Source organism: Rhinolophus ferrumequinum, chromosome 20 (genome assembly GCF_004115265.2).
Source record: "Rhinolophus ferrumequinum isolate MPI-CBG mRhiFer1 chromosome 20, mRhiFer1_v1.p, whole genome shotgun sequence".
NCBI classification, from domain to species: Eukaryota; Metazoa; Chordata; class Mammalia; order Chiroptera; family Rhinolophidae; genus Rhinolophus; species Rhinolophus ferrumequinum.
In genome coordinates, this window is record NC_046303.1 from 10,396,651 (window position 1) to 10,420,567 (window position 23,917).

At 44.3% G+C, this 23,917-nt stretch overlaps 2 protein-coding genes across 3 annotated transcripts in view; one reads left to right on the top strand and one right to left on the bottom strand.

The window, feature by feature from the left end:
• The window catches only part of FKBP9 (FKBP prolyl isomerase 9), a 33,834-nt gene extending 26,517 nt beyond the window's left edge, over nt 1–7,317 (bottom strand). Inside the window, exon 1 of one of the 2 annotated variants that reach the window (XM_033088327.1) lies at nt 6,921–7,317. In XM_033088327.1, the coding sequence (XP_032944218.1) occupies nt 6,921–7,153 (233 nt within the window). In that variant the 5' untranslated portion in view covers nt 7,154–7,317. The remainder of the gene's footprint in view (nt 1–6,920) is intronic. The other variant, XM_033088326.1, reaches the window with a different exon arrangement.
• Nucleotides 7,318–10,483: 3,166 nt separating this feature from the next.
• On the top strand, nt 10,484–23,622 carry LOC117012274 (retinitis pigmentosa 9 protein). Its single transcript, XM_033088339.1, has 6 exons — nt 10,484–10,650; nt 13,690–13,720; nt 14,763–14,892; nt 20,394–20,485; nt 22,174–22,235; nt 23,004–23,622. Exons 1-6 carry the CDS (start codon nt 10,499–10,501, stop codon nt 23,203–23,205), a joined length of 669 nt encoding a protein of 222 aa, XP_032944230.1. The 5' UTR covers nt 10,484–10,498; the 3' UTR covers nt 23,206–23,622.
• Nucleotides 23,623–23,917: the final 295 nt, after the last annotated feature.

Below are 23,917 nucleotides of genomic sequence, written 5' to 3' on the forward strand. Positions count from 1 at the left end.
AAAATAAAATGAAAAAAAAAAGAAAACTCTGACCATCTGGAAAAATACAGTTGTGCTGAGCAAATTTGTGCTGATCAGTACAATTGGCATAAATTCATGTGCAGCATCAAGCCCAGAACTGGTCGTGAAAATGAAGCTCTGGAATGAGCAGTTATACAACCTGTCCCAGTATCTGGCTGATTTACACCTTTTGCAGGAGTCCCAGTCCAGGTCCTGCAGGAAACAAATGATACGCCCAGAGGAGGCAGTTCCAGGAAAGTTTAATAAAAGGGGCTGTGTGCAAAAGTATATGAACAATACAGAGAAACACACGGACATGCAGTACCTCTGAGGACAGTAGGGGGTGCTGTCGTCACACCTGGGCCTGAAGGATCCAGGGGAAGAGAGGGTGGGTCAGGGCACCTGACAGAAGCTAAGCTAGGACCTTTAGCCTAGGGACACAGCCCATGGTGACTCTATAGACAGGGAGCAAGGGGAATAAATATCTCACTCCCCTCACCTTCCTCCCGCTGACCTCCTGCTGATGCCCCATTGGCTGAACCCAACCAGAAGCCAGATGACTAGGCGGTCGCTGATGTAACTCATACTATACACATGTAGTCCATACAGGACAGCCTCTGAGATCAAAAAGCAAGTGGAACAGGAGGACAGTGGACCTAGAAAGGCAAGTAGAAGTCATCCAGCACATGCAACACTCCCCTTTCCTCTCCACCAGCTGATTTTTGTCCCCCACTCATTGTCTGCTGTTTTTGATCACTGCCCCTGACACTTCTACCCCACAGGTGGGATAGGAGGTGGCTGTGGTACCCTCTAATGATGCTCTTCAAGATTATCAGCCCCAAACCACTAAGAATGCAGCCATCATGTAAAACCATTACATTCAACTCACTAAACTGCCTACACACAAGCACACATCACCTTGCACCATACTCCTCACGATAAACGACTATCCCTGTGGCTGTTTTCTTAAAGCACACATACTGTGGCTCTATTTCTAAATGTAAGCGTCAATCTGCAATGAGGATGAACTTTTACAAGAATATATGGCAAACTGAACACATTCCCTCTCTTGAGCCCCCAAAGGCCCATTCCTTCCTAAGCTCCTCTTTTTTAAAAAAGGACTTAGAAAACCGGGAAGGAGATCATTGCAGTCAAGACACAGCAACAACATTTTGGAAGACGGAAAGAAAATGGAAAGAGCAGGAATTGACCTAGAAGGGAAGAAACAGAATCTAGGTGTACGCAAAAGGGAATCCAGCCCAGGGTGGGTGCGTGGGCCTCCGAGCCACAGGGACTGCAGAGTGGAAGGCAGCAGGGCAGAAGGAAGCCTGGAGCTTGAAAAAAGTCTGCATTTAGAAGAGCTATACCCCACCCCAAAGCCCCAGGGGGTGCTAAGGCTCACCCAGCAACTTGGCAGCAACTTGGCAGCTATCATTTTAAACTTATTGAGTTATTTAACTGTTTTTTAAAAACCCTGTGTATATGTATCACTGGTAAAAATTAAATTAATTTCAAAACTTTTTGCAAAGATTGACATACACAAATACTACACTACTTGTTCCTGAGATTATTCTGATCTCGGATCCCAAACAAAGGAAAAATGGCCATTACATAGGGGAGAGAAAACTGCCCTGTGGTTAGAACCAAAGCCCTGATCGACTCTGAAAGGAAAAGTCAGCTCGCTCTCAATGCCAGTTTTAGATCCAGTTTAGACAAATACAAACTGAAATTACTCCCTCCCCATCTTTACTGAGGTATAACTGCTAAATAAAAATTATATACATAGGTAAGGTGTATGATTTGATGTTTTATGTATACAGTGTGAAATAACTGCCACAATCAAGCCAATTAGCAGGTCCATCACATCACATAGTTACCATTTTCCTTATTCTTTGTGGTGAGAACACTTAAGATTTACCCGGCCACCATTAACCCCTCCAGCCCACCCCAACACCATCCAGGGTGCTGCCCAGCCCAGCGGCTCTTCTGTGAGATCCAGTCCTGCAGAAGGGGTGAGCCTTAGCACCCCTTCACCCAACACCCACCAGAGTTGGCACCTGTCCCAAAAGGGACCAATCAGATTCTCTGGTGGGAATATAGAATTGAAACAGATTCCAGCTAGTCAGCATTGCTGGACCCAAGAGGCCATGTATGTGATGTGGAAGTCTGGTGGAGAATTCCCTTGGGGGATGGGGAACGGAGTCCCTCTGCAAACCCTCTGGGAAATGCAGAAAGTCACCTCAGTTCATGACTCTGGACCCCCAGGAGGAATCGGAGATCCTTCTAGTAAATTCCCTCCCTTTCTGCTGAAGCCAGCTGGAATGGGTTTCTGTGTCCTCCCCCTCCTCCAACTTGAGGGCAGGGATTTTGTTTTTTCAGGTAGACGTTATTTTTTAGAACAGTTTTAGGTTCACAGCAAAATTGAGCAGAAGGAACAGAAGGCCGTATACCCCCTACCCCCACACATGCACAGCCTCCCCCATTATCAACACCCCCCACCAGAGGGGTCCATCTGTCACAATCAATGACCTCCACTGACATGTCATCATCCCCCGAAGTCCACAGTTTACATTACGGTTTACTCTCCGTGTTGTACATTCTACAGCTTTGGACAAATGTATGACACGTGTCCACCACGGGGGCATCACACAGAATAATTTCACTGGAGGGCAGGGAATTTTGTCTATTTTATTCTCTGCTACATCCCAGCACCTAGAACAGTAGATATTCAATAAAGATATTCATTGTTGAATGAATGAATGAATGAATAAATACATATATAAAATGAAGTTGACCTCTGTTAGTGAGTCTATGATTCTTTTAGAGCAGGGGTGTCAAAACTGCGGCCCGCGGGCCAACTGCGGCTCGAAATCCATTGTTAATTGGCCCGCAGCAAATTCCAAAAATATATTTAGTTTACTTAAATAAACCAGGTGAGGCCATACGTCCTTCACCTCGAGTGAGGGGCCCGGCTGTGTGTGTATTTTACCGCATATGGCCCTCGGTGAAAAACGTTGAAAAAAGTTTGGACACCCCTGGTTTAGAGAAATGGTTCTCAAAGTGCGATCCTCAGACCAGCAGCAGCAGCACCCGGGAACCTGTTAGGAATGTAAACACTCAGCCCTTCCCCGCTCCCCCTCCCCTGCCCGCCCCACTGAATCAGGAACGGAACAGAACCAGTTCTCCCAGGGATTCTGAAGCGCGTACAGTTTGACCACCGCTGTGTTAGAGCATCCCACCCAACAGGGCATGTGGTAGGCACACAATAATATTTACTGACTGTCTGGACTTAAAGGGCCTGCAGACAGGCCTGCAGGCTGTGAATGAACAGACCAGATGCTTGTCTTGCCGGCTAAAGATAACAGGATCAAGTTAAATTTCAGTTCCCAGAAGGAAATCAGAGTAAACAAAGAGATCGCCCCCTCTGGGGGTGGGGGTGCTAAGAATGGTAGGGAACTCCTAAAAAGCTGAATCAGGAGTGGCTGACAAGGTGCTCCCGAGACCTGGAGAGCGAGCGCAGGGGCCCCACGGAAACCTACAGGCGGGGAGCTGGTGTCCCCGGTCTGGACCTGCAGCTACAGCCACACATAACAAGTCCACGGAGGCTCCAAATAAAATGAAAGCATATCCCGGTGAGTGGCCAAGGGCTGAAGGGCTGGACCTCCTGGCAACTGCAAATGCCCATAAACTGCATACACCAATTGCCCTCAAGTGTCAGGCAGAGATGCAGGAAGAAAGCTCTGTGGAAAGAAAGGCCGCTCATGGTTTAGGACACTGGTGAGGGTGATAGCCATCATTTTCTTCTGGGCAAAACCCTCCACATCAGCTGCCAAAGCCCAAAACACCTTAAATTTCTCCCCCAAGATCTTGGGGCAGGCGTAGCAGCCATGCCCCAATACGTCATAAATTCCCGAAGGAATGGAGGCTCTTGAGGAAAACTCACATTAATGAAGCACCTACTGTGTGCCCTGCCCCTTCTATTCCACGATCCACACTGCAGCCACAGGGACCTTTGTAAAATGCAGCTCTGATCTCTCACTCCCCTGACTAAAACTCCTCAATGGCTTTCCATTGTCCTTAGACAAAGTCCAAACTCCACAGCCAAGCAGACAAGCTCTCAAAAGCAGGCCCAGGCTCCTCTCTCCTCTCCTTTTTGCCCGTCACTCCCCTACGCCCACTCCAAGCTCAGGCCACACTGAGCAGCTGGAATGTCCCCCAACACATGGTCCCATCTCCAGGCCTCTGCATATGCTCTTCCCTCTACCCGCCATGCCCTTTCTTCTCCCGACAGCCCTCACCCCTCAGCAGCAACCTGTAAATTTTAATCCTCCTCAAGTCTTATCCCCGCCATGCCAGGACTCCATCCTGACCCCACCACACACACACACCCATACAACATACAGCTAAGCTTTCTGTGCGCTTCCAGAGCTCCTTGCCTTTCTTCCATCATCTATATGGCAGACTATAGACTGGCACTAAGCTGCCTAGGTTCAAAGCTCCACACCACCACTTAGTAGCTAGCTGGCTACTGGGCAAATTACTTTGAGCCTCAGTTTCTTCATTTGTAAATGTGTTACCTCCCTCACTGTCTTGTGAGGTAAAATGAATACATTGGAGATTAAATGAATTAATATATGTAAAGGCATGTGCTAAAAACTATATATGAACTCTATGTGGGAGAAGTATGCGGTTACTCTTGCTGTACTTATCACACTATGTAATTGCCTGATCTGTAAGTGGTAGGGGCGGGGCGGGGGGGGGGGCGGGACACCGTCTCCAGGGGCACACACTACACACAAGTTTGCTGAGTGGAGGGTAATTCCTCTCTATTCTTTCCACTGCCCCTCAGTGTCTCAAAGTGGCTGTCACGCCTAGACAACTTGTTCTAGTGGGAATTATTCATTGCCATCAGCACAAGCAACAAATCCTTCCCTATTTTCTAGCTAAAGCAGCAAATGAAAGAAGACATACCAATGGTCAAGAAACAGATGAAAAGATCAGTATCATTAGACATGAGGGAAATGTGAATCAAACCCACAGTGAGACAGCACTTCACACCCTCTAGGACGGCTGTAATAAAGAAGACAATTAGGAGTGTTGGGGAGAATGCAGGGAAATTGGATGAACCCACATGCCTTGCTGGTGGGCATGTAAAATGGTGCAGCCGCGTTGGAAAACAGCCTGGCAGTTCCTCTAAGAGTTAAATATAGTTACCATAGGAGCCAGCAATTCCACTCCTAGGTATACAATCCAAAAGACATGAAAACATGCATCCACACAAAACCCTGTAAAGGAATGTTCACACATCATTATTGATAATAGCCGAAAAGTGTACAATGCCCATCAACTGATAAACAGATAATCAAAATGTGGTATAGCCATACAATGAAATATTATACAGCCGTAAAAAAGAATGAAGTAGGGATGGCTGGTTAGCTCAGTTGGTTAGAGCGTGGAGCTAATAACACCAAGGTTGCCGGTTGGATCCCCATATGGACCACTCTGAGTTGCGCTCTCCTTAAAACAAAAAAGAATGAAGTACTGATAAATGCTACAACATGGATAAACCTTGAAAAGAGTATGCTAAGTGAAAGAAGCCAGACACAAAGCACCACCAATTGTATGATTTTATAAAGAGACAGAGAGTAGATTAATGGTTACCTGGGGCTGGAGGGGAGGGGAGTGACTGCTAATGGTTTCTGGAATTAAATAGTTGTGATGGTTGCACAACTCTGTGAATATACTAAAAACCATTACATTGTACACTTTAAATGGGTGAATTGTATGGTATGTCAATTATATCTCTAGTTTAAAAAAGAAGCAACTGAAATAGTAGGAATGACCATTTCTAAGCACGTGCTCTGTGCCATGCGATATGCTAAACAGTTTTTGCAGATTTACTCATTGTAATTTCAAGAAAGGCAAGAGAGGCTAAAAGTATTATTTTAAAAGATAACTTCAGGAATGAGCCTCGCCAAGCCTAGGTCATACAGCAGATGCTCAACAAAGAGTTCTCTTTGCCTAGTCTGCTGAATCACTGACGGAAGTGCCCCCACAGACCTGGGTTGGTAACAAAGCCTTGCGGAGGAGAGCGGCCTGGAGCTGGAGCCAAACAGGCCTGTTCACCCTAAAGCTAAACCGGAGAGAATTGGGGGAGACGGGCTGTGGTCTTGGGGCAGAGCTGAGGGAAGTAACTGTGGGCAAAGCTGAACTTGCTCTGGACATCGTGCCCAAGGGAGATTTCTGTAAGGCCATAAAGGGAGGGCAGTGGCAGTTACACGCACAAACTCTGGACTTGGATGGTCCGGGTTTCAATATGACCCCACTAACCTCAATGGCTTCAAGTTACTTCGCTGGCAAAATGAGGGTAATAACAGTACCAACCTCAGAGAATTAAATGAGTTCATTATATGGAAAGCGCTTAGAACTACCCTGGCACGTTGTAATAGCTCCATAAACCTTTGTAGTTCCTTAAACATTCGAGGCTGCTATCATCAGCTTCAGCTTCATCAGCATCGTCTGACTAAATAAGGCGCCTGTCAGAAGGAACAATAAGGCGAGGTGGCAGGAGGACATCATTTACTCTGGGTGGGGTGTCCACCCGGCGAGTGGCCATCTTACGCAGATTTCGCGTTTGTAAATGCGCCGAGCGGAGAAGGAGGGCGTGACTTGTCCCAACTCCGCTGCGCAAGGTCTTCTCCAAAATTCCAGCCCTGGGTCAGAGGACCAGGGGAGCATGGCGGCCCGGAGGCTCGCCCCCGGGGCTGAGGGATTTAGGGTCCGGGAGCTTTGGGGTAGGAGGAGGGAGAGGGAGGAGCGCAGGGTTCGCGGGGCGGAGCTGGGGGAGGTCCGTCGGGAGGGAAAGGCCTGTCCGGAGAGAAGGAAGCGGGAAAGCCGGCCGGGCGCTCAGGGCGCGGTACCTGGAGTCGAACTTCTGGCCGTTGGGGAATGTCCCCACGTAGTGGTAGCGCACGAAGTCGCCGCTGCTCACGGTGCGCGGGCACTCATCCGGCACGAAGCGCCGCTCGATCTGCAGCTCCGTTTCGGAACCCAGGCCCAGGCCCGCCACAGGCGCCGCCTGCCCGGTCACCCAGAGCAACAGCAGAAGCAGCGGCGGCGGCGGGGGCCGCCAGCCCCGGGCCCTGAACACCATCGGGGGCTACGAGGAGAGGAGCGGGGTCAGGACGCGGAGCGGGCGAGGGCGCGCGGAGCTCGGGCGACGCGGGTCAGGCCTGGGCGCAGCGGCGTTTGCAAACGTGGAAAAGATTCCCGGCCCTCCCCGGGATACAGCAACCACCCCCTCTACCCCCGCCCCCCGGCCACATCCGAGCGAGGGGAGGAGCCGCGGCCGCGTGTGGGGGGGGGGGGGGACGGGCTTGCTGCGCCCTGCACCACCCCCGCCTCGCACGTCCCTCGGATCCCGCTGGTTGGCCCTGCGAAGAGCGCTAGTAGCCGCAGCAGGGACCCATCCCCCAGGGAGAAATCCCGAACTCCTCCGGACTGGGCTTTGAGCCAAAGTTGGGAGACTCCGAAAAGCGTTTACTGCCTAAGCAGACCCGCTGGTTTCTGCCTGTCCCGGGAGACTCCGGATTTAGGACCTAGAGGCTCCTACGTGGCCGCAGATCCAATTACCCGTTGTTTCTTTGGGGAGGGAGGGAAAGTTAGAGTTTTATTATTTTTTTAAAACTTAGTTACAAGTATGGATTCTACATTGAACAAGACTGAAACCATTCTTCAGGAATTTTTTCCCCCCAGGAATTTCTTTTAATACTTAGAGAAAGGAGGAGGCATGTGTTGCAAGACTCCCTGGACAGTTGTACAGACCAAAGTTATAAGTAGCTAACTGTGAGTGTTTCCCCAGCCGTCAAGATGTACTGTGAGCTGACTTAATAGCAAACAACCCATAGGATCTCACACACGTGACTCAGGCAGGTAGGACTTCACAACGGAGACCCAGACGATAGAAATTCATTGGAGTAGTTAAATACACTTAACTTAGAATCTCTTCTTATTTATTAAAAACCACTAATGAAAGGAAATCACCAGGGTTTCTAAATTCATTTTGGAAGTGTCAACCAATGGTCGTTGGCGCCAATTGAATGCCAACAGTAATTCCCAATTAGGGGTATGGTGAAGCAGGAAACTTTATTCACTGCAAACAGCCCAACTGTGATACAGCAGAGCAGTGACAACAGCACAACTGTGGAACAGCTCAGTAGAGTTACAGCTCAATTACGAAGTGGCGCAGCTGTGAGGTGGCCCCCGGGGCCAGGTGACCCTTGGTGAGGCCCCTCTCTGGCTCGACACTCTGCCCCAGACCTGGCTCAGATGGCAGGAACACAGTGCAGGCAGGCAGTTCAGTGCGGGGTTTCTCCCTGAAGTGCAGTTTGTATGAGAGGCCCCTGTGTAGAAACTCCCGCTAGGCCGTTTTTTAAATTTGAGCCCAGCTAGCCACCAGGAGGCTTTCTTAGTAGGTATCTTCTTTCTCAGGGTCCACAGAAGCAAAACAATCCTGATACCAAAATGTGGCAAAGACAGCAAGAGAGAGAGGAAGTGGGCCAATCTAATTTATAAATATAAATGCAAAAATACTAAATAAAACATGAACAAAGTGAATTCAACAATGTGTTAAGGAATTATACATCTAACATTATGTGAACTACGTAAGTGACCTTTGGCAAGTTAATTAACAGTCTCAGTATCCTCTGTAAGATGAAGATGAAACATGATAATTATAAGATTATTATAGATCTTATTAGATCCCAGGATCTAATGAGAAACTTCATGGGCACTAAATAAATGTTCATTGTTCCTATTAGAGCTTATTCTATTGAAATAGAAAACCCATTCGTAATATTCATCCTATTAACACTGTTAGTCTATACGGCTTGGGTAAAGCTGACTCCACCCCTGGGAATTAGGGTGGGCACATAACATAGGCTTGGCCAGTCTGAGCATTGCCTTTCCCTGACCACAGGGATTGTTTCCATGACAGCTACACGACCCCTTGCTAAGCCAAAGAGTACAATACATGGAAGCATAACTGGTACTGAGAAAGGTTTTCTTCCAGCTGGAACTGCTAAGTTGTTGGCCATCTTTGCCCCCACAATGGGAGAACCTACATGAGAATGAAGCAATACAAAGGAAAGTGAAGCTGAGACAAAAAGAAATTATTAACTATAATATTTCAGCACCTAGATACAACCATTCCTGAAGTTCTACCCCATGACATTTCACATATGTGAGACAAATTCCTTTATTAATTTTATTATTTTTCTTAAAACTGCTTGATTTTAATTTTGGTCTGTTGTTTTCAAGAGTCTTGACTAATACTTGCTAAAATGGAATTGTCAATTCCTGGGTCTTCTTGCTGAGAGATCAAATCACTGTGTTAAGCAAATATTTCAATCAGTCAAGACTCTTTCAATTGCAAGTATGAGAAACCCAACTCAAATGGTTTCTGCATAGAAGTAATCCTAAGGTTTTCAGATTATTTGCTTGCTTGCTATAAAGTCACTGGTTGTGGCTGAAGAATGTTTGGTATCTTTTCTTTTTATCTTCTCCTTCTTTTCTTTTTCTTTAGGGGCATATTTTGGCCAGAAACAGGCTCCCCAGGAGGGGAGGAACTACTCTGGTCCAGCTTGATGGATGTGAACCACTTAGATTTATCTAGGGCAAGCACTAAGGAGTCGTCTGAGCAGGGTGGGGGGTGTTTAGGCAGTGGGCTCTGGCCTGACATCTCTCTCTTCATTGAGTCTCAGGGCCTCTTCATGTGATCTCTCTTCTTGAGTTAGTTTGGGCCTCCTCACACCATGATGGCTTGACTAGTTTACCTCCCTGAAGGCTTCTTCAGGAAGGAATATTTCAAAAGAACCAAGTGGAAGCTACATGACCTTTTCTGACCCAATCTCAAAAATGATGACGCATCCCTTCCACTGCTTTCTACTGGTTCCAAGCAAATCACTAAGGTTGGTCTAAATTCAAAGGAAGTGGCAAAGACCCCACCCACCTCTCCATAGGAGGAATGTCAAGGTCATTTGTAGAAAACAAGTGAGATGGGAAACCTTATTGCAGCCAACTTGCATAATACAATTTGCCACAACAACTAAAGTCATAAGATACCAAATTTTAAATCAGTGTCGAGTTGTGGATTTACTGTAGGAGACACAACTTTCCACTGACGCTAATACTTAGCTCTGATCAAAACACCCTTCTCGTATTAGGATCTGACATGGTACTCTATCAGGTTCCCTGGGCTGGAGACCTGGGCGCCAAGTCGGGGGGCGACAGGAAGAGCTCCAGGTTCCTCAGCCGGAATCCTCAGCCGTCCGCCGCCGCCAGGGGGCGTGCTCCGACCTCCGGCACCCGCCGGCCGGGCGACAGGGAGGCGGGGACAGGCAGTCCTCGGGGCGACGGCGGGAGGGGGCGCTGCGGGGCCGGGCGGGCGCAGCGCGGAGGAAGTGCCGTGTTGGCCGCCGCCACAGCCGCGCCGGCCGCGATGTCGTCCCGGCGGGGGCGCGACGACGAGGGGGCCGGAGCCGCGAGGCGGGCGCGGGAACCGGCGGAGCAAGAGCTGCAGCGGCGCCGGGAGCAGAAGCGGCGGCGGCATGACGCGCAGCAGCTGCAGCAGCTCAAGCACCTGGAGTCCTTGTGAGTCCCCGCCCCCCGTCTCCCGCGAGGAACGGGCGCCGTGTGGTCGCATTAAGTGCGGTCCTCGGAGACCCACGAGTGGGCTGCTGGGCCCGGCTGCCGGTTACCGATCCCGAGCGGCGCGCGCACTCGCCATGCAGCCGTCACCCCTGCGGGAGGGAAGGTCGGCGTCCCGGGCGCCCAGGAGCCGCCTAGGCCGGGAGGGAGCGCAGGCTCCGCCCCCGAGGCGCCCCGGGGCGCACGCGGGGTGGGGGGCGCTTCCCGAGGTGGGGAGCCAGGGTTTGAGTCCTCGCGCGGAGGCGTCGGAGTTTGGTGCGGGCTCTGTGCGGCGCTAAGGCACTTAGCAGGCGTTCGGTCGGGATTTGGGGACTGAATACACGAGAAGTGCAGCTGAGTGCTTTGGTCCCAGGCCTTGCACGGTTTTCAGGTCACAGGGCTCACTGTGAAGTCGGTGCAATCTTTCCATCTTCTGTTGATGAGGGAAGAGAAAACCCAGCCCTGTAACGTTAGCGTGGTAAATGAGAGAAGAAACAGTGGGGTAAGGGACTGATCCCCACCTACTGGAAAGGTGGCTGTCAGATGAAGAGTGTGGACGTGCTCTCCTCAGTCCTGACGTGAGGCTGGAAGCTACTAAGAGGCCGATTCCACGTCAAAGAGAAATATTAGGACCAGAGACATACTCTTGCCGGTGAGCATGGCCGGACTTCGGGGGCACTGTGCTTGCTCCCCAGCTCCAGAGGATCCAAGGGGAGTCCAGATAGCCACTAGGGGGAGAAGGGTAGGTTTAAAGGAGATTTGTAAACATCAGGTAGGAGGTTGGATTAATGACCTTCCACTTTTCGGTCATTCTGTATTAGCTTTAGAAGGCAAACTTTTTAAAGTTTGATGTTCACTCATTTAACAAATCGTTTGTTTCAAGTGCTAAGACAATCACGTAAGGAAATTTCTTCACAGGGTTAAAATGCTTCATTATGAACCTTTTGGGAGTTGTGACACAAAGTGCATTGCTTTGGAGCCCGGCCTGCTGTTTTCGTTGTGGCCCTTGAGCTGAATGTCACCTCAGGGCAGTGGCTGCAGGATACAGGCCCCCGCTTTGCTGGCATCTGCAGCCCTGGCCTCTCCATCTGCTGTCAGGCAGAGCATGGAACCAGTTTCCTGGGTATCTTTCCAGAGATCATCTGTACTATACATATGCGGTGTGTGTGCGTATGGCCACATATGAGTACAGTCTTCTTTCCCCATCGCACAAATAGAAGCATACCAAGTACACTGTTTTGTTTTGCTCCCTTTCTCCTTTTTCAAAAACTCTACGGAGATTGTCCCGTATTAATGTCTAATTCACTTGTACTCATTAATGTTTTTCTGGTGATAAAGGTAACATTTCATTTTTTAAAGCTTGGAAAATTAGTCAGCCCTGCTCTCACCATCTGGGTGCAGCAATGGTGAAGCTCCCACATTTCCATGTTTCTAGAGCCAAGACACAACTGTAAACAACTGCAGTGCCCAGATGTCCTCAGTAAAAAGTTCCCTGTGGAGGCACTGAATCGACCTGGGATGAACAGACCTTGTCCTGTGTCTTTTTATCATTCTTCATATGTACTTTTTGGTCCCCTGGCCATTCCCAATGAAAGCCAAACACCCATGCTGTGTGTTTATTAGCCAATAGTGTATAAATACTTAAAAACGAACGTGAGCCTTTGGTGCTGATTTTCCGGCTGTGGAATGCAGAAGCCTTTTCCGGCATCGCTGGCAGTGATGGGAAGTGCGAAATGAAATGGGAGCATAGGCATGATTTACATCCTCAGGGCGCTGGGGGTCTGAGAGCTTGGTGGGTCAAGGGGGAGTACATTCCTACAGTCATTCATATGTAGGTTGACAGTCGGTCAACCTGTCGTGCAGACATTGTACTGTGCGGGGTCCTGCTCCCAGAGTCCAGCAAAGCCAGTACCGGCATGGGGGGTGGTCAGAGAGCAGAGGAGCAGAAGGCAGCTCACAGCTGGACGGCTCACTCTGTGGGCAGTGGGGCGGAGGATCTTGAATTGGGACAGAGAAATGGGAGGTGGAGCCTAGGGGACAGATCACCTTCACTCCTTCGCCTACCACAGGCTCTTCCCCCCACCCTGCCCCCAGCCCTGTTAGAGCTTATCTCTCAGTCCTCCCCGACTCCCTGCCCATGAGTTTCTTCAGTGTTAAATGGAAGTTATGCTGCGTAAACAACTTGAAAACTGTAACAGTCTGGAACTCCTGGGTCTTCTTACTTCACATTTTCGCTGCAATCTCTTGCTTTCCTTTCTTGCAAAAATTAAATCATTGAGCTAAGACACCAAGTTAGTTATTATTTCAGTGAACTTAGGTTCTAGATCTCAGCGGGACGTGGAATAGCAGCCTCCTATTTATATGTGCTCTCGAGTGCTGGACCTATTTTATTAACTGTTTTAGGTATAATATAGTTTTTTTTTTTTTATTTTTTTAAGATTTTATTGGGGAAGGGGAACAGGACTTTATTGGGGAACGGTGTGTACTTCCAGGACTTTTTTCCAAGTCAAGTTGTTGTCCTTTCAATCTTAGTTGTGGAGGGCACAGCTCACCTCCAGGTCCACTTGCTGTTGTTAGTTGCAGGGGGCGCAGCCCACCTTCCCTTGCGGGAGTCGAGGAATCGAACCGGCAACCTTGTGGTTGAGAGGACGCGCTCCAACCAACTGAGCCATCCGGGAGCTCAGCGGCAGCTCAGCTCAAGGTGCCGTGTTCAATCTTAGTTGCAGGGGGCAGAGCCCACCATCCCTTGCGGGACTCGAGGAATTGAACTGGCAACCTCGTGGTTGAGAGCCTACTGGCCCATGTGGGAATCGAACCGGCAGCCTTAGAAGTTAGGCGCACAGAGCTCTAACCGCCTGAGCCACCAGGCCGGCCCTAGGTATAATATAGTTTTAAGTTTTTACTAAATATACCCTTTTTATTTTAGCCTGCAGTTGCTTTTTGCTCATCAAAATGTGTTATGTTCCTATTAACGTGGTTGATGATTTTTTTCTTTCTTTCTAGTTATGAAAAACCTCCTCCTGGGCTTATCAAGGTCAGTGTGAAGTTTGTCCTTTTGGGTATTCCCTTAGATGTATGCGACTCAGTGTTCAGACTCGTTAACTTGGTATGAAACAGTTCCATAAGGTTTTGAGCCTCCCGTTACGATAACCCTGTTTCTTCCTCAGATGCCATTCATACACTTCGGGCTTTGTCACAAGCCTGTGCCTTTGTAGAAACTTAATCAGCTGTGACTGTTCCCTAAGAAACCCTGGCAGGCCCACCGGTTCTCCTCCTCAGCCATCACCCCCCTTCTCTCTCACTTGTGACAGCATCTTCTCAAAGCTCTGCCGCCCCAGGCTGACTGACTCTCCTGATGCCCGTTCCTTGAATGTCATCAGCTCAGAGAGGAGCAGACTTGGGGGACCTGCAGCTCATCCAGCCCCGCCCCCCCTGTGCAGAGCCCCTCCTCCTGCACCCCGCCCATGTCAGTGTCCCCCTGCAGGAGTGAGACTTAGAGGGGCAGTTCACGGCCAAAGCTTCCTTTTCGGTACTTTTCAATTTAAAACAAAGATTTGAAACAAATTTTTTTCATTATAAATTTAATATTCACGGAAATTTGAAAACAAATCAAAATGTGAAAAACCCAGCATTTCATAAATGCAGCGTGTGAGAGATTATAAAACATGACACCGTGGCCTTCAAGTATAATCATCCATTTGAATTTAACATGCTATTGTTATTATTCCAGGAAACCTTACTTGTTTAATTTTATACTTTGCCTCATTCCACAAAGCTTTGAAATTAGCAGAACACTTTTTGTGTCTTAGAATTTGGAGCTCACAAATCATTTCTGTGTGACCAACACTCGTAACTTTAAGAACAGCTAGTTCGTGTTTGTGGTACAGTTCTCCTGGTACATTGATTTCCGTTTTTTCTGTCAGGTCTCATTTGTCTTTCTAGTTCTTGAGCGGGTAACTACTGATGACCTTGGGATCTCCAGCCCACGAGAAAGCAGGCGATGCTGTGTTCTGAAGCAGGTGGGAGAGGACGCCAGTGCTGTGGCCACATTGTTGACACGCTGTTTCCTTTTGTAGGAAGATGAGACGAAGCCAGAAGACTGTATACCGGATGTACCAGGCAATGAGCATGCCAGGGAATTTCTGGCTCACGCGCCAACCAGAGGACTTTGGATGCCTCTGGGGAAGGAAGTCAAAGTGATGCAGTGTGAGTGTAGAAGAGCGTCAAGTAACATGCCCGAATACACACAGGTCACATCCCACAATGTACAAAGCGCACTGATCTCTGATTTAAGTCCTTCTCACCACAGCGCTGTTCAAGTTGTGGTGTGATGTGTTTTATCGACACGGAAGCCGACGTGCACGTGTCAGTACGTGGTCTGAGGTAAGAGGCAGAGCAAAGCTTTGGCTCCGGGGCTTCTGACGCGAGTGCAGTGGTCTTTCCACAGCACTAGCTGCCTCTGGAGTGAGTACATACTCTTTAGTAACATTCCCGTAAGGAAAAGGATCTTCCATGGCAGAAATGCCCAGGAGATAAGGGGTGCCTTGGAGGGCAGGTCCCTTTGGGTCTTGCCTCAGTCACCCTGCATCAGTACTGGAGTTTGATCCAGGTAAACTCAGAGGACCTACGGGCCACAAAGGTGAGTCTGGAGCAGGCAGAGCCGCGCGCACAGCCCCCACCCCCCAGCGCAGCAACACCTCCCTCAGCGTAAAATGCCATCTGAAGAAAGAGTCCGGCTGCCTTTTAAAGACATTTGTTTGTAGAGATTAATCATGCACATAATTAAAATAGCAGTTCCTGGTCTCTTTCTCCATTCCCATTGAAGCTCATTTAGTTGGTTATTTTGATCTTTATCTTCTTAGGTCTAAAGATCAAGCTTGTATTATATTGATTTTTCAGATTTAGGTTTTATCTGTTGACATATCTTGTTCAGTGGAAGATGAAAATTTAGCTCTCTCCTTCTCTGACCACACATGGACTCTTACTATATTTTATCTTCCCAAGAATAGTTTTATCATAATTTTCGTTTGATAATTTTGGTGTTTCTTATGGTTAGATTCAGAGCTGAATCATAATCAGTACACTGATTACTTTTACTTTCATGTATCCTGAATAATGGTCTCACTCCCCCCAGAATTAACAGTTGTCTTGTTTTTGTTTGTTTCTCTGTGTGCATGTGTGTTTTGCTCTGTTGTTATTATTACTTTTGATTTCCATGTACTGACTTCTAATTCAACCCCAAATTTTTCCCAGGCTTGAATCTTGACCTTCAAGTACTTAAGGTATTCTACCGATTTCATCTTTCTGGAGGTGGTTGCTCCCATGCTTATCATCCAGGGGCTGCCCTTCACTATGTATGAATTGATTGAAGGTTTATGGTCTTGCGCCCCTCCCTCCCCCCGCAATTCTATACTGAAGCCCCAATCCCCAATCCCCAATGGGATAGTATTTGGAGATTTGGAGATGAGGTCTTTGGGAAGTAATTAGGATTAGATGAAGTAATGAGGGTGGCTCTCATGATGTGAATAGTTTCTTTTAAAAGAAGAGAAACCAGAGAGCTTGTTCTCTCTCTCCACTGTGTGAGGACACAACTGTCTGCAAGCCAGGAAGCGAGCACTCATCAGATGCTGGCACCCAGACCTTGGACTTCCCGTATCCAGCATTGTGAGAAAATACATTTCTGTTATTTAAGCCACCCAGTGTACATTTTGTTACGGCAGCCTGAGCTGACGTAAGACACCATCATTCTGCAGCTTCTTAGTCTCTTCCTGTCTCAGATCTCCTCTTTCCTGTATGTTGAACCATCGTCTTTGTCGTTATAGTCTCTTGTTACGGTGGAGTGCAGTCTCCCACAGCTTCTTTTAAAATGGGTTTATAGTAGATAAAATATTTAAGACCTTAATTTACTGGAAATATCTTTATTTTACAGATTTATTAATTTCCCAGGGTTTAGAATGCTAGGTTAAAAATCAGTTTCCTTGATATGATCTTATAGTAGAGAACCCTAAAGATGCTACAAAAAAATCTGTTGGAGCTAATAAATGAATTTGGCCAAGTAGTAGGATACAAAAGTTAACACACACAAGTCAGTTGCATTTCTATACACTGACAATGAACAATCTGAAAAGGAACTTACAAAAATGAGTCCATTTACAATAGCATCAAAAAGAATAAAATACTTAGGAATTAACCAAGGAAATGAAAGACTTATACAATGAAAACTACAAAACGTTGTTAAAACTAATTAAAGATGACATCAATAACTGGCTACACATCCCATATTCACGGATTGGAAGACTCAGTGTTGTTAAGATGTCAATACTACCCAAAGTGATCTCCAGATTCAATACCATTACTATAAAAATCCCAATAGCATTTTTTTGCAGAAATAGAAAAACCCATCCTAAAATTCATATGGAATCTCAACGGACCCCAAATAGCCACAAGAATCTTGGAAAAAGAGAACAAAGCTGGAGGACTTATACTTCCTGATTTCAAAACTTACTACAAAGCTACAGTAATGAAAACAGTGTGGTACCAGCATAAAGACAGACATATAGATAATGGAACAGAATAGAGAGCACAGATACAGATCCTTACTTATGTGGTCTAATGATTTTTGACGAGTGCCATGACCATTAAACGGAGAAAGGACACTCTTCAACAAATGGTGCTGGGAAAACTGATATCCACATGCAAAAGAATGAAGTTGGACCTATATCTGAAACCATATACAAAAATTAAGTCTAAATGGATCATGAACATAACTGTAAGACCTAAAACTATAAAACTCTTAGAAGAAAACATAGGGCAAAGCTGCACAAAATTGGATTTGGCAGTGATTTCTTGGATAAAAAAAGCAAAGGCACTGGAAACAAAAGAATAAATAGACCAATTTGACTTCATGAAAAATAAAAAATTCTGTGAATAAAAGAAGTTAATCGATAGAGTAAAAAGGCAACCAACAGAATGGGAGAAAATATTTGCAAGTCATGTATCTGATAAAGGACTATACCCAGAATGTATAGATAACTCTTAACAATAAAGAAATAACCCGAATAAAATTTGGCAAAGGACTTGAGTAGACATTTCTCCAAAGACAATATAGATACAAATGACTAATGAACCCATATGAAAAGATGGTCAACATCCCTAAGCATGAGGGAAATGCAAATTAAAAGCACAACGAGATACCACTTCACACCCATTAGGATGGCGACTATCAAAAAAAATAGGTGTTGGCAAGGATGTGGAGAAATTGGAACCTTTGTGTAGTGTTGATGGGAATGTAAAATGTAGGGTTTCCAGACGGGAATTCCCTCCTGTTCTCAGGAATTTTTTTTGCTTTCCCATTCCCGAATCCGGAAATATAAACTGTTTTCTGTTCTCCACGATGAATCGTTTCCACAAAGTGACAGCCGATACTACCAACCAACCACCTAGGTTCAAGGAGCCGATTTTCCCGATTTCCCGACCAACTTTTCTGGGATTCGGGAACAGGAAAGCGAAAAAAATTCATGAGAACTGGCAGGAATTCCTGCCTGGAAACCCTAGTAAAATGGTACAGCTACTATGGGGTAAAGTATTGTGGTTCCTCAAAAACTTAGAAATAGAATTACCATGTGCATTTCATTTCTGGGTATATATCCAAAAGAATTGAAAGTAGGGTCTTGAAGAGATCTTCGTACACTGTGCTAGCAGCATTATTCATTCACTAGCCAAAAGGTAGAAGCAACAAAAGCGTCCATCAACAAGTGAGTGGATAGACAAAATGTGGTGTATACATATAATGGAATAGTCAGCCTTAAAAAGGAAGGAAATTCTTACATATGCTACAACATGGACGAACCTTGCTTGAGGGCAGTATGCTAAGTGAAATTAGCCAGTCACAAAAAGACAAATACTGTACGATTTCTCTTATATGAAGTATTTAGGGTCATCAGCATCATAGAGACAGAAAGTAGAACTGATTGCTGCTTATTCATTGGGATGGGGTGGGGAACGGGGAATTATTTAATGGGAATAGAGTTTCAGCTTCACAAAATGAAAAGAGTTATGGAGATGGATGGTAGTGATGGTAAATTTTATGTTATATGTACAGACAGACCTCATTTTAATGTACTTCACAGATGTTGCATTTTTTATAAATTGAAGGCAAGACCCTCCACCAGCAAAAAGGTTACAATTCGCTTTATTGTGACACTTGCTTTATTGTGGTGGTCTGGAACCGAACCCACAATATCTCCGAGGTGTGCCTGTATTTTACCACAATTTTTAAAAAATTAGAACTGTTCAGAGTAGTAAATAGAACCCCAACACAGGTTTGAACTGTGCAGGTCCACTTACGAATTTTTTTCAATACTGTAAATATATTTTACAATTTTTTTAAATTTTATTTTATTCTAAGAATACAGTATGTAATAACATATAACATACAAAATATGTGTTAATCAACAGTTTATGTTATCGGTAAAGTTTCCAGTCGACAGTAGGCTGTTATTACTAGTTAAGTTTTTGGGGAGTCAAAAGATATATGTCAATTTTCAGCTGGGGTTAGGGCTTTTTGAGCCGCTCAAAACCCCAGTCTTCCCCCTTCGGTGGGTGTGAGACTGCTGCTTTTCACAGCTGTCATAGCTGCAAGGCTGCTGCTTTTCAAGACTCGTGGAAGTGCTGAAGAGAGGGTTGCGAGTAGGTACAGTTAAAATTCCAGAAATCCCAATGTTGGTAACCAAGGTTCACTAGTTTTTCTTGAATTAGTGCTCCTCAGATTGCACAAGCCTTTGGTTAATTTCCAGGGTTTTAAATGAATTGATTTCGGCAAATTTGCAACTACTTTCAATGCTTTTATGGAGAAACAGATTTATGGAGGTTGTCACTTGTCCATTCTTGAGGTACTTCCAGGCTTATTCCTTTTGAAAATAATTCTCTTCATTGTCATTTTTATGGCCTCTCATTAAGGGGATGAAAGCAGACAAATGTGTTTAGTCTGCCATCTTTACCCAGATGTCTACAGCTTTTATTTTTTAAGTTTAAAAACCACTACTCTCTTTGGTGAGGTGGTTAGTTGCATTTCACTTACTGTTTTGTAGGTATTTGCATTGACTTGGAAAATACAAGGGTTTGTGTTGGGACCAGAGCCAGTTTTATTACGAAGTAAATGAAATTTAAGCATCAGGGCCCCTTGATTGTACTTTTCAAAGTTCTGCAGGGACTGCAGCAATGTGTTGATATGGTCGTATGATTTTGTAAAATTTGCCAAGGGAAGATATTTTTTTTTCCCTAAAAAGTCTCCTACCTCCCAAATAATTTAAGCTCAAGCCCCACAACCTTGGATTTATCCCAGATATGATCAAAGATACACTTAAGTACATATACTGCACATACTTTCATTCATTTTATTGATTGTGGTGTTATCTAGAACAGTGGTTCTCAAACTTTAATATGTCTACAGATCACCAATAAATCCTTTGAAATTCAAATACGTATCAGTATTTCTGAGGTGGGCCTAATACTCTGCATTTCTAACCATCTCTCATGTGTTGCCTGCCGATTTTCTAGGATCTTACATAAATCATTCACTGATTGCATTTGCTTTTAGAATTGGAGTTTAATGAAGAAAAACTTTAACATGACCTACTGATTCTTTATCTTCATTAAATGAAACTGTGTTATCTTACAGAAACATTTCCTTTTTTCTTTGTTTTTAGGTTGGCGTTGTAAACGATATGGTCACCGAACAGGCGACAAAGAATGTCCTTTTTTTATCAAAGGCAACCAAAAGTTAGAACAGTTCAGAGTAGTAAGTAGAACCCCACCATGTCAATTTACATTTATCAGAGATAGTGAATATCAATGAATCAGGCAGTAATTGACGAACTGTAAGTTCACATAAAATGCATTTCCAGAAGTGTTTTGGCCAAAGTGTCGGATATTAACTACATCTCTGTTAAATTACATTTATGTGATAGATTAGTTCATTAACAAAAACTAACATCATTAAAGTGTTATTTGCTTATACCATGGGAATAATGCTTCTTTTTCTGAAGCAGACATTGTTATTTATTCAGTTACTTTTTAAAACTTATCTTAGAAATCATGTTTCATAACTAAAATCAGGGTTTTAGTTTTTCCAGTCTTTATTTAATAATAGATGTCTTTAAATTATAAGCTAGAAGTGTGTGTATATACATTATAGATGCTCTTAGATGACAGTAAAATATAGCTATCATTTACTCACTTGATTTTAACAAAGTCAGCTCCCAGAGGTGGTAATTTACCATTCAGTTAACTGCTTCTGCCAAGTGAAATATGCTGCTGTCTGGATGTACTAGTTTATCAGCATATATCAGACCGGGGTCAAAAGACAAGCTCCAAAGTTTTTTAGATATTTAAAATACTGTGTTTTAATTTTTTAATAATCTGAAATAATTTTTTGGATCAATCATTCCACTTTTAGGTGGAATGTCAATTTTTATAGATACTATAGAACATAGTTTGATGATAAATCTCAAAAACCTTAAACACATTCTTTTTTTTTTTTTTTTTTTTTTTTGACTCAGAAATCCCACTTCTAAGAACTTACCTTAAGGATGTAAGAGAACATCAATATATACACAACTGTTTATGTATGTACAAGGATAACTTTCATAACTATATGATTGAAAAAATGGAAACTAAAGAAAAATAGGAAATAGTCGTCCAACATATCCACATAAATTACTGTAACAGATTATTTAGCCATTAAGAATTATATTTTAAAAGAATGTGTAATGTTATAGAAAAAAATGTTTCTGACAACATAAGTGAAAAGCAATAGAGTTGTATATATAAAATGATTATAATTTTTCATAAATTATGAATAATGATTGAAGGAAAGAGACCAAATGTTAATAGTAATTATCCCTGGGTAGTGAGGTAATAAATTTTTTAAGTTGAATTTTTGGTAACATCTAAAATTTCTACAATAAACCTTTTTTTTAATTGAAATAATTCATGTATCATAACATTTCCTATAAATGTATTCTTATTTTTAAATAATTCAAGTTATTTTAAATTATCTGTACTTCCCATATACTTCCAGACTTTGGGGTACTTAACATATATTTTTGGGTACCTATAAATGTTTCACTCTTATATATCATCTTACACTTCACTTTTTTTAATACTATTTCTTAGTTATCTATCCACATAGGACAAAGAGAATTACCTCACTATTTCTACCTTGAATTGTATTTCATTCTACCATTGGTGTATTTCCTTATAAAGGATATTTAAATTATATCCTATATTTTTCTAATTGGAAAATCCTTTTTACAGCCCCAGTGAGTTTGCAGTGATGGTGACTCTTGGGAACAATTAGAACATGTTGAACAAAAAAACTACACCAAACGAAAAAAGTGACTAGTTTTAGTAATATAGGGATTTAATTTTTATTTAACTAATGGTCCATGAAGTCTAACCTAACTTGAACCTTCTCTAACCCTCAAGGCACATGAAGATCCCATGTATGACATCATACGAGAGAATAAAAGACATGAAAAGGATATAAGGTGAGGTTGTCCTGATAACAAACCCTCTTAAAGTTTTTAATTATGTTAAGTTGGAAACCATTCCAGTGTTAGAGGCGCGGTTTAATAAACGTGGTCCTTTAATTGTGACATATTTGGAGGGCAGGAGTAATCACGGAGAAGGCCAGTGTGTGGGAACGAGCACATCAGCCGGTCCTACTTGGATAAATTTCACGCAGGGGGCTTGGCCCGGCCCACTCACCCCACTGATGGTTGATGCTGACAACTCACATTGTGGTGTCTGATTCTACTATGCTTAATTCTCTTTCGTATGATTTAGTTTATCGTCTCCAGTGTCTTTAGGGATCTGAGCTATTGTTAAAAATTACTCTAGACATGAATAAAGACAGTGAACAAAAAAGAAAAGTTTTTTGTTTTTCCCCCCCAAATTGGTGGTATTGAGTTACAATTGTTGAGGAGGTAGGTTGCCTAATGTGAACGTGAGCAGTGGGAGAATAATTTAGGAAAGTATGTATCTATTAGAAGTTATAATCATAAGGACTATAGAAACATGCAGAAATATTTAGGACAATGAAAAAATGCAAAATGGCTTATTCACTGGTTACAGTCCTGCAAAACAGGCATACATATGGACAGGAATGGGGGAACGTGCAAAAATAAAGATAAGTACTGTGTCTAATGAGGTGATTATTTTTGACTTTTTACCTTTACTATGAATCTTACATTTGTGTCTAAAGATTATTTGAAGTTATTGTGGTTTATGTTCTTTGACCAATCTTTAATGTTTAGGATACAACAGTTAAAACAACTACTGGAGGATTCCACCTCAGACGACGAAGATGGGAGCAGCTCCAGTTCCTCAGACTGTAAGGAGAAACACAAGAAAAGGAAGAAGAAAGAAAAGCATAAGAAAAGGAAGAAAGAAAAGAAAAAGAAGAAAAAACGAAAGCATAAGTCCTCCAAGTCAAATGAAAGTTCAGACTCGGACTGACAGGCTGTTGACCATGCAGCATTCTCGTCTCTGAGATCTAACACTGGCCAAAGCACAGAGGCACGTGGGATCAGGGAGGACGAGGAGGGAGTGACACCAAGACGGAGGCCATCTGGTGTCACACATGTGACTCACCTGCCTTCCAGTGAAGACGTGACCACAGGAGCGGGAGTTATATCGTCCCAGGTGCTAACTCGAGAGTGGCTGATTTCAGGCCGGAAAGCTCTTTCAGCTCCTCCTCCCTGCTGAGCACTGTGGTTTCTGATTCCTCAGAAGAGTCAGGGCGGCCGGACTAAGGGAGTCTCCGAGGACGCTCCTCCAGGTGCTGTCACCCTCCAGAGCGAGGCTACTTAATCCCCAGACTTCAGCCTTGACTTTTCTCTGCTGTTGAGGATAATAAAAAGTCATTATTTATTTTTTAAATGTATTTGTTTTATTTCTGAGTAATACATGCATGTGTTCCAAACTTAAAAGGTACATGAGGTTTAATTGTGAAAACTCCCAGTTCCCTTCCCCAATGGCTACTAATTTTACCAGTTTCTTGTGAATTCTTCCAAATATATTTTATATATTGGAAACATTTTTTTTTAACATAAATGCTAGCATACTACAGAGGGTGCCCCAAAAATGTATACACATTTTAAGAAAGGAAAAAACTGTTTTAAAATTGTAATACTCCGGGCAGCTGGATGGCTCAGTTGGTTAGAGCTTA